At 50.8% G+C, this 10,851-nt stretch overlaps 1 protein-coding gene and 1 long non-coding RNA gene across 2 annotated transcripts; one reads left to right on the forward strand and one right to left on the reverse strand.

Annotated features, from left to right (window-relative positions):
• Positions 1-2,827: 2,827 nt before the first annotated feature.
• LOC142047458 (uncharacterized) lies at positions 2,828-4,265 on the reverse strand. The gene is made up of 2 exons (XR_012656734.1): positions 4,228-4,265; positions 2,828-3,296 (listed from the first exon to the last, which is right to left on the reverse strand). It is a non-coding gene; the product is annotated as an uncharacterized LOC142047458 (long non-coding RNA).
• A 671-nt stretch (positions 4,266-4,936) lies between these two features.
• On the forward strand, positions 4,937-8,643 carry LOC116826416 (uncharacterized). The gene is made up of 2 exons (XM_032783112.2): positions 4,937-5,108; positions 6,774-8,643. The coding sequence occupies exons 1-2, from the start codon at positions 4,974-4,976 to the stop codon at positions 7,890-7,892; spliced, it is 1,254 nt and encodes a 417-aa protein (XP_032639003.1). The 5' UTR covers positions 4,937-4,973; the 3' UTR covers positions 7,893-8,643.
• The last annotated feature ends 2,208 nt before the right edge of the window (positions 8,644-10,851 follow it).

Genomic DNA, 10,851 nt, shown 5'->3' on the forward strand with positions numbered 1-10,851 from the left:
GGGGGGTGGGTTCAGTGGGGTGGGGGGTTGTGGGTGTGAGGGGCTGGCAGGGGGTTGTGGGCCCATCGTTGGGTTTGGGGCCTGGCAGGGATGGGGGTGGCCCATTAAGAACTATTACACAATTCATCATCATCTGCATGGCATGGTTGCCATAGTGCCGGTGAGGCAGTAATGAGAACCGCCAGGTGATGCCCTCTGCTCATGTTGCTGGCTGGGCCCAATTGATAAAAGCAGAGCCAGGCCTGTGTGGACATAGCAGAGGTCTGAGAGCAGGGATTGTATTCTACCACCCAGTCTCCCTCCCTGGCGTTGGCAACTGGCCTTTCACAGCGGCTGGCACTGGTGCGTGCGCTGCTCCTGCAGAAGCCTGGGGGAATGGTTACTCGACAGCCCAGCCATGGCATATACCAGTACCTGAGGTATCTGTGCAGGGAGGCGCCAAAGATCTAGCTTTGCGCAGCAGACCCAGTGTTATCAGCTCTTATGATTTTATTGCAACTTGCCAATATTTGTTTCCGAAAGGGCCTGTTTCTGCAGTCACATGATTACGTGAAAATCTCAGCTGTATTTTTTTGCAGTAAGTTTATAGTGATCAGAATTATAGAGGAAAAAGGGGGAAATGTGACCTGAGAGAACCTTAAAGACTCAGAAACCTGAAAAAAAATAAAAAGAACCCAGTATTTATTATTAAAATCTCATGAATTTTGAGCCAATCTCATGATGGATTGGGACACGACTCATGATTTTTGAATGCTTGGGATTGGCAATTCTGCAAGATGCTGCCATCTTCTTTGGGTGTATGCGATCTGTGGGAAACCCCATGTTGGTGCTCAGTGCAATGTAGCAAAAAGTCCCTCCAGGCATAGCTATATGACATCCGTGATGCTGTGACACTGAAAACTTCCGTCTCTCTTTAAGTAGAGTATGGTGAATGCCTATCTAATGATCTAAAATGAGAGGGACGGTGCATCTTCATTCCCTGTGCTCTGAAAGTTCATACTGGCACGGTTTTGGCTTCTGATGTCAAAGCAAGTTTTCCTGAGAGCTCAGAATCCAATAAGAATTTCAGGGCTGCCAACACTGGCAATTTTACAGTGAATTTAAGAAATTAGCTGCTTTCCCATGATGCTCCCAGCCATACCTGGAATAGCCTGCAGCTCAGGAATTTGGGCTTAGCTTTCTGTCATACATTCTGTAGTCAGCAGAGGCTGCTGGTCCAATCCCAGAGCAGGACGGCAGCTAGGGAAGCTCACAATTACTTGTCTCTGCCTCCCCCATCAAGAGGTGCTGTATGGGGATGGAGTTGGTGTGAAGGCAGTGAGGGACAGCTACTGGACCACTATCCTTTTCCTGCAGGAGGCCACATAGGGAATGCGGTAACAGTGCTACCTGTGAAGGAACTCCCAGCACTGGTTTGCAGACATTGCCAGCAGTGGGTGCTAAAAGGGCGAGTATAAGAGAAGTGACTGTAGTGGAAACTCTTAGCGCCTCAAGTATCAGCCTCTTCCAGCAGGAGTCAGTCCACAAGGTCCAGGGCTGAGCTCAGCCAGGATTCCTCACAGTCCCCAGCTGTGAGCCAGGTGGTGAATTTCAGGATCAAAATAGTCAGTGACCTGTTGTGTCAAGATGGCTCTGGCTGGGTTTGGTAAATGTATGGAGGTGAAAAGAGTGAAATATTTTATATGCCCAAACGATACAGAGCCGTAACACCTACATTCTTTTATAGCAGAGTAGCTATGCTAGTCTCTGCCATATGCTAGCATTACACTGATTACAGAAGATGTGTTGGAAATTATTTTGGTTTTGCTTGACTTCCTTTTATTGCTCTGATCAATAAACTGAAGCAATATGGTTTCCATATTTAATAAAGGACTGACACCCAAGCTCTGGCAGTTACTCAAATTCAGATCCTTACTCAGGACCCAAAAGTCAGCCAGTGCCTCAGCCTCGATGATTAACAAATCAGAGAAAACTGTTTATTCATTTAAAATAATTCATGTGACTTAGAACCACCATGATATCCCAATCCCTAATATGTACAGCTGCATGATCTGATGCTGTCGCACTCAACCCTGCTCTTTCCCAAATTCTGAGTGCATTAGAGAGAGGAGTGGGGAGGGTTGATATCCAGATTCTGAGTGGGGATTAGGGTCTGGGTTCTGTGCAAGTCATGAGGTGGGATTCTGCATGTACGTTTCAGGGGAGGATCTGCTAACCGGTTGGGAGGAATCAAAATCCAAGTTCTGGGTGCAGGCCGAAGGGGAATTAGGATATGAATTCTCGGTGCAGATCAGGAGGAGATTTAGGGTGTGCATTCTGTGTGCAGGTCAGGGGAGGGAAAGAAATCAGTATCTGAGCTCTGGTAGATGGGGTGGGCAAAAATCAGGATCCAAGTTCCAGTTGCAGTGTGTTCTCATCAACTTCTATCCTGGGCAGCACTGCAGGGCCCATTTAGCTGCCTAGGCACCCTGAGGCCAGCTGAGAACAAAGCTTAGCAGCAAGGGCCAGGAGATCAAAAATCAGACAGCCCTTCCTTCCTCTTTGCCTGGCCCAGCCCAGCCCCTTGAAGGAGTAGGTGGCAAGGGAAGTCCTGACTTTCACTGATTAGGTAGGAGCCTCAGGTGAACAGGACATACATTCTCGAACAGGGGAGAAGTCCTGCTGAAATGAGCAGGGTTCTGCATAAGCACGGTGGGGCTCCAAGTGCAGAATTGGGGCCTTTGTCAGATTCTCCTTTTATTTGTGTGGGGTTTACACAGAGCAGCTGGGGACAGAAAAACATGAAGCAAAGAGGGAGGGAGGAGAAGATATGTCAAAGCCACACACATTGGGAGGGATGAGACCAGAAACTACTTTTACTCACATTTTTTAAAAATTGACTGTTTTGCTTTAATCTTTGTAAACCCCCTGGAAGATGAAAGACATGATACAAGTATGTGTAGTTTACAACATGCCCTGAGGCACTTGGAAGGACACTATGTCCATGGACGTTGCATTATATTATACTTTGCACTGGGAAAAAAATTGGGACTGGAACTTCTGGTCATCCAGAAACACGCGCTTCCAAGACACTGGATCGCGTTCATTTGTTAGAATTCAGAATTGGCTGGCGAGGAAAAGCTCATCATCCAAATTAATATTAATGAAAAACATGGTATTGTGCCATGTTCTCTTTTACATAGGATCCTTCACAATTCTCTCAGGCTGTGCTGCAAATTAAACACTTCCCTTAATCAGGATTCAGTCAATGACCAGTTTTTAGCATTTCACAGTTTATCCAGATGCTGGTTGTGCAGCTGCGAAGTAAAACAGAAATATACAAGACAGGCATTTTAAGCCCAATCTTATAAAGACGCTTGTTATTAACTTTAAGCACACGAGTCGACCCACAAAGTTCAGAACAGACCCACTGAGTTTGATGGAATCATCACAGTTCAGGGCAACTGCACTTGTATTCCTGATCCATGGTCCACTCCAGCAGGAGCACCCACTCTAGGCTCCTAGCTCCTCAGCCATCATCTCTCTTGGGCAGAAAGCAGCCTCTCTCCTGACTTGGGTTGTTCCAGGCTGCACAGTCCCCTGCGTACACGGTGAGTTCCCCAGCAAGTCAGACAGCCTAACCTGGCCAGTGTCTGCACTTTGCTCTGTCCTCAGAGTCTGTGAACAGTTCTAATTGCCCATAGTTAGTGATAAGGTTCACTCAGCCCAAGCAAGCATATTTATTCATAAGGTGAAAGTATTACAAAGAAAACATATTCAAACACTAGAAGAACCCTCGAACCTGCTAATAAGCTTCCCAGACCTCTCCCATGGAAGGACTTCCAACTAGGGTGACCAGATGTCCCAATTTTATAGGGACAGTCCTGATTTTTGGATCTTTTTCTTATATAGGCTCCTATTACCCCCCCACCCTCTGTCCCGATTTTTCACATTTGCTGTCTAGTCACCCTACTTCCAACCTGTTCTAGGAAGGATTGGGGCACCCCATGCACAGAAGGTCCTGAGTCAGTTTAAACTCAGGCTGTTTATCCAAAAGTCCTTTCTTTGTCTGTTGGTCTCTGGAGAATCCAGTTTGGATCAGTCCATGCAGCCTCTCCACGTGGTGGCACCTCTCTGGAGGTGTTACAAGCTGAGTGAATTTGGCTAATCAAACCCCCTTCCCCCTCCCCCCACACTGTTCTTAGTTCCTGGAGGGCTCTGGTCACCCTTCCCCATGAAATTACTTACCGTCTCTGGCTGTCCACGCTACATATACTCAATACAGTAGTTTCTCCCAACGATATTTCAGGCAACTGCCATAGCTGTCATGATTAAAATTAAGCAGATGCATAAATCTTTGCAGGAGCGCTGCCTAAGACTGAGACTGTAGCGTTATCAGCCATCCATTCCATTAATCGTTTGTTCAGGCCAGGATTTAGGTAAATCCTGTCTAATGCCTATAAGCAGCATTGGTGTATGAGTCAGTTTGGAAGGTTAGAGAGTCAGAGAGAACCACAGGGTCTGTCTGCATCTAGCTGCTCCAGCAGCAACCACCCGCTCTCCCCCGTCTTTGCAACTGAGCCCTCTGTCTCCTGTGCCGGGAGAGGCTTTGCAAAGTCCATCTCTCCAGCCCTTTGATTTTTAAAAACAAATCGCCTCGGTCTTCAGATGGGAGCAGCCAGCGAGTTCAAGCCTCCATTTAGGTTTTGTAAATAAATATTTACCCGGGAGCACCCGGAGAAATACTTGTATGTCCACGGGGGGGGGGGGGGGTCGACTTCCCTGCAGGCTTCGCAACCCAACCATCGCAGCAGCGTGGGGGTGTCTGGCCCCCCGGCCAGGCGAGCCCTGGGGGCGTTGGACAGGAGCCTGCGGCGTGTCCCCGGGCTGCCCGGCGGCGCAGACCCAGCAGAGGGAGCTCAGCTGGCGAGCCGCCTTCTCCTCCCCTCGCCCGGCGGGTCCCTTCCCGCGGGGGCCGGGCTCCGGATTTGAAAATGCGGGAGTGGCTGGTGCTGCTGCTGCGCCCGGGGAGGAGGCGGGCGATGGCCGGCCGGGGGGCCGGGGCCGGGGCGGAGCGGGCCGCCTGGCTGCGGCGGTACTACACGCAGAGACAGAGGAGGCTGATGACGGTAAAGGCCGTGGCGGGGGCCGGGGTGTGCGGGCAGCGAGCGCTCAGCTGTCCGGGTGCAGGGCCCGGCGAGAATCCAGGTGTGGCGCATCTGGGCGGCGGGGGTCGCGCTGAGTTACGGGCTGATCACGCCGGCAGGCCGCTGTGGGGTCAGACTGGGGAGGAGGAGACGGGAGGGGGGCAGAAGAGACCAGGGGCTGTACCAGGATCAGGGGCGGAAGTGGGGGGGACATGGAGTACAAAGAGATGAGAAGGGAAATGGGGGGCACAAGGAGAATGGAGGAAAATCTGGGGGGGCGGTATAATAATTTAACACTTTTAGAACCCACCCCCCATCTAGAAGATTTGGGCTGAGGGGACCAATGCCTGCAGACAGAATAAAGCCCCTTCACTGTTATATTCGACCTTCGTTCCCATCCAGGAGCTCAGCCAGGACCATGAGGCTGAATAAAGACTTTCCACCACGTTCTGTCTCCTAGAGCTTCAGGGCTTCGTTACTACTCACCAGCCCAGCTCCCGGGTGGGATGGGCAGGTCCAGTGGCGGTTACCGTAGCGTGACCAGATGTCCCGATTTTTGGGTCTTTTTCTTATAGGGGCTCCTAATACCTCCCACCCCGTCACGATTTTTCACGCTTGCCGTCTGATCACCCAGTGATTGTTTTGTTTTGTTGTATAATCCAATTTAAAAATAGCAACTAAACCTGAATGTTAAAACAAAAATAAAATGTACAAAACGTGGGAAAAGTTGAAACTGGAACATTGCGATTGACCCAAAACGGGTTTTCCCCCCAGAAAGTTCATTTTGTGGGCCACTTTGACTTTTCGTCCCCAGTCGGAATGAAATGTTTTCAAATTTTCTGCAGAAGAGAAATTCCAAGTGTCACCCAGCGGTAGCGATGACGTTCTGCCCGCCTGGAGTTCTCAGTGGGTTGCAGTGTTGTGTTTCACACCCTGCCTCGCCTGCTCCGTGCTAGTGAATGGCGGCTGTGGTGCATCCCAAAGGGGGCTGGGGACGGAGGGAGGAGCGGGCTAAAGGAGTCACCTAGAAAGAGAGAGAGGCAGGGTATGTATAACTGAGCTAAGAGGTGAAAACATTATCTAAAAGTTGTATCTCACAGGCCTTTGACACTCATTGGGTGAAAGCTGATACAGGGCTAGCACTGCTCATCCATGGATCTCAAAGTGCTTTACCAAGAAGGTCGGGAGCATTGTCCTCATTTTACAGGTGGGGAAACTGAGGCACCAATAGGCAAAATGACTTGCTCAAAGTCACCCAGTAGTAGACCCAGGAAGAGAACCCAGGTGTCTTGAGTCCCAGACCAGGCACCACCCACTAGGCCAGACACTCATTCAATTCAGTATTAGCTTGGCATTCATGTAGATAGCCTGATACAGGGGGCTGGGCTGAGTGCCAGGGATGACTGAGCACCAAAGTCAACTCAGTGACTAACTGGATGACCTTGGGCAAGTCACTTAACACGTTATGTCAGTTTTCCCCCTGTCTCCAGTAGGGATGATGCTGACCTAATACCCAGGGATGCGGAGAGGATGCAGCACGTTGGTTGGTTGTAGATGAAGTGCTGTAACAGTGCTGAGCACTCTCTCATTCCAGTATACGTGTCTGGAAGGAAATGCTGTCTCATGCCTGTAATTGTCAAATTTCAGCTGCTGATTGCCCGCAGGAGGAGATCTAGCTGTTACTTCCACCCACGCTCATGGCCCAGCTTCCGGAACGCTGACTGGTGGGAACGAGTGGTCCTGAAAGACTTCCAGCCTCGGGACTGGCTGGAGAAATTCCGAATGTCCAAGGAGACCTTCTTCTACGTCTGCAACCAGCTGCGACCCAAGCTCTCCCACCCGAGTACCCAGCCCCACCCGGTGCTGCCTCTGGAGCAGCGGGTAGCCGTGGCCATTTGGCACCTGGCCACCAATGTAGAGTACCAGACAATCAGCCCCCTCTTTGGGGTGGGTCCGTCCACAGTGCAGAACTGTGTCAAGGAGGTCAGCTACGCCATTGTGCTGCTGCTGAAGCCGCTCTACCTCCGGCTGCCCAGCGAGCAGGAGCTGGAGAACATGGTGCGGATCTTCAGTGCCCGCTGGGGATTCCCACACTGCATCGGTGCCTTGGACAGCCTCCATGTCCCCATCCATGCACCTGCGCACCTCGGTGCCGACTACTGCAACAGCCAGCGCCGGCATTCTGTCCTCACCCAGGCCACGGTGGATGGGCTGGGTCAGTTCTGGGACATCTGCGCTGGCTTCCCTGGCAGCATGGAGAACAGCACTGTCCTGGAAAACTCCAGCTTGTGGGTGTTAGCCAGGGAGGGCCACCTTTTCCCAACCCCCCTGAAACATTTCATGGGGAGGGCACAAAGGTACGTCCTGTTGGGAGATGCCTCTTACCCGCTGCAGGACTGGATCCTCAAGCCTTACCCAGAAGACGGCACCCTCACCCCACAGCAGCTCCAGTTCAACTATCGCCTGAAGCGAGCCCACAGCGTGATTGAGAATGCCTTCCTGCGCCTCAAGGCCCGGTGGCAGTTCCTCCTGAAATGTGACGACTGCAGCCTGGACCTGCTGCCCACAGTCATACTCGCTTGTTGCACCCTGCACAACGTGTGCGAGGCCCACGACAGCCCCTTCAATGATGAGTGGCTGGAGGTGCTAGAGCCCGCCGAGTTCTCAAAGCCCTGCCAGCCTGTGCCCGTGTCCATGGACGACAGCAGCGCCGAGGAAGTGCGAGAGCTGATGTGCGAATACTTTGAAAGCTACGGAGAAGGCTGATTGCTACAAAGCAATGCCACATGCGCTCCAGCTCTCAAACTTTCAGTAACTCTAGTATGTCTAACGTTGCCCCAGCAATCCAAGGCTACTGAATGGGGACTGTGCACTGCCACGTACTGCAGAGCCTTTTCCGTGGAATAAAGGTGGCTTGGGGGATTGGTAAGGATCCAGCCCTTCCCAGCTCAGCCACCAATTCCAGTCCAGAGGAGGTCGGCTGCACTGTGCTACACCAGTCTTCGCCGTGGTGCTGCCAGGCAGTGGGATGGATTTCATGCCTTTGGAATCTGCCAGGGTTTAGATGATCTTGTGTCGTGGTCTGTGAGATGTAAATAAAACAGGACGTCTAGGTTTGGACAAAAAGCGCGGTGCATATTTTTTTTGCTTTCTTTACAAATAAGTCAGGCTCAGTAGCTCAGGGAGATGGGGAAAAGACACGGAGCCTGTCACATCTTGGTCCCTGGTATGAAAGCAGCCTAGGCTGCAGGCTGGCAGTCAGGAAAAGTTACCAGCTGCTGAGTTCTCAGTGGCCTGTGGGAAAAGGTGGGTGGATCTCAGTTCAGCAGACAGGCGTCCTTCACCCAGTGCTACTGTTCCTGTTGGCCCAGTGTCACCTGCATGGTCAGCCTCAGCAGCAAGTGCCTAGATGCCGTGGTGATGGGTGCTCCAGAAACACATCAGCAGAAAGGCCAAAGGATGGAATAGGCACTATTGTCTGACTCACAATAGCATCTGGAGGCCCCAGCCGAGGACAGGGCCCCATTGTGCTGGGTCCTGACCCAGAGATGCCAGGCCCTGCCCTGATGAGCTCACTGGCTGATAGGGTGACCAGGCGTCCCGATAAAATCAGGACCGTCCTGATATGTAGGTGTTTGTCCTGCATCCTGAGATTTCACTCCGCTGGCAGCATTCAGCTTTTTTTTCCCCTCCGCCGGCAGACCCCACCTCACCTCCTATGTGTCCCGATATTTTCTTCCTCTCATCTGGTCACCTACTGTCTGAACAGGCAAGATGCATGCAAGGTGGGAGGGGAAGTGACTTGCCTGAGGCCAGCAGCAGAGCTGGGATAAGAATCCAGCAGTCAAGGATTCCCAGGCTAGCACCCTACCCACTAGACTGCACAACCTCCACGTCCCTCAGGTGGGTGAATTACCTTCCCAGCCTGAGGCTGAAGTTCCTGGTTAATGCTGAGGAACGTCGGCAGAGCTGTGCTGGAGCTGCCTGTGTACGTGGTGTCTCGGTAAGTCACTGCAGCTCTCCAGCCTGGCCTCCTTCAGGAACACAGAAGCTGAGACAGTGGCGGGTGGGAAAAGCCCTGGGGTCACTTTAGGAGGCACGTGGTTTTCCACAAAGGTATCTGCCCGGCATGGCGGAACCTCTTCAGAGATGCTGCCTCCAGGTGAAATCACGTGATGAAGGAAATGACAACAAACAACATCGTGGGCCAGATTCAGCTGGGCCTCCAGCGAGTACGACTTCATTGCCTTCAGTGGAGTGACTCTCATTTGCATCAGGGCTGAGTTTAGCTGCACACATCTGTGGTTCTGCTTCTGCTGACACCCATCTCCCGCTTTGCCAATCACGCTGCCTAGCATCATCATTCCTGGGGGGACACTAGTAGACTCAGTCGTTTTCATACCCCCACGCTTCTGCTGCTGTCCAGAACTCACTTGTTTTGTGGAAATCTAGTGTTTTACTCCTACAATCTGAAAACAAGAATTTGGGACTTTAGCAATATCTGTGTCTGAAGGGCTGTGGATGTAGCAAGGGCGTTAACCTGAGTATCCAGACAAATTCCAATGAGGTAACTACATCCTGCCTACCTGTGGCCCTGAGCCTGCAAAGAGTTACACATATGCATGAACAGACCCACTGAGTCAAAGCCTTAAGCCTCCAGGGTTGGAGTCTTTGATTTTTAAAACGTGGCCGGATATTTGTCTGCTCATGGACTTGAAGTCAGCAAGAACTGGAAGGTGGTAAGGTGAGAGGGAATGCCAGCATGGATTTGTAAAGAACAAATCGTGTCAAATCAATCGGATAGCTTTCTTTGATAGGATAACGAGCTTTGGGATAAGGGAGAAGCGGTGGATGTGGTATACCTAGACTTTAGTAAGACATTTGGTACAGTCTCGCATGATATTATCAATAAACTAGGCAAATACAATTTAGATGGGGCTACTATAAGGTGGGTGCATAACTGGCTGGATAACCGTACTCAGAGAGTGGTTATTAATGGCTCCCAATCCTGCTGGAAAGGTATAACAAGTGGGGTTCCGCAGGGGTCCTGTTTGGGGCACTGGAGGGGGGCTCTGTCCGAATGTACGTGGTCATCACTTGACTTTAGATGTTGGAAGACAAGTACGTCTTATAAGTTGCAGATTGATTCCAAACTGGAGGGATTGCAATCTGCTTTTTGAGAGGACGGGTCAGTAAGTCAAAAATATCTGGACAAATTGGAGAAATATGTCAACCTGAGGTATAGAGGAGGTAGAAGTTTACAAACAAATGCAAAGTGCTGCACTTTAGGAAGGAACAACTCAGTGTTCAACACGAATCGGGAAAAGGGTAAGAGACCTGTGCTCTCAGGGAAGAGAGATACGGCAGAAAGGATCTAGAGCTATAGTGAACCGCAAGCTAAATATGAGTCAACAGGTGTAAATCCGTTCCCAAAAAAGCAAACATGATCTGGATGCATTAACAGGTGTGTTGTAAACAAGACACGAGAAAATGCATTCTGCCGCTGCTGCTCTGCACTGGCTAGGCCTCCAAGGAGTTGTGTCATTTCTGGGCACCGCATTTCAAGAAAGATGTGGAAAATTGGAGAGGTCCAGAGAGGAGCAGCAAGAAGATTAAAGGTCAAAGAAACATGAAGCCTTCTGAAGGAAGCCTGAAAGAAACCTGGTTGTTTAGTTTGGAAAAGAGAATGACTGAGAGGGAACATGAATTAAGCAGTTTTCAGGTA

Source organism: Chelonoidis abingdonii, chromosome 11 (genome assembly GCF_003597395.2).
Source record: "Chelonoidis abingdonii isolate Lonesome George chromosome 11, CheloAbing_2.0, whole genome shotgun sequence".
Lineage (NCBI taxonomy): Eukaryota > Metazoa > Chordata > Testudines > Testudinidae > Chelonoidis > Chelonoidis abingdonii.

Excerpts from the sequence above, each read along its gene's own strand:
- LOC116826416 (XM_032783112.2), top strand. The coding sequence starts at position 4,974 with ATGCGGGAGTGGCTGGTGCTGCTGCTGCGCCCGGGGAGGAGGCGGGCG. Across the intron at positions 5,109-6,773 it reads GACAGAGGAGGCTGATGACG|CTGCTGATTGCCCGCAGGAG; the intron begins GTAAAGGCCGTG and ends GTCAAATTTCAG.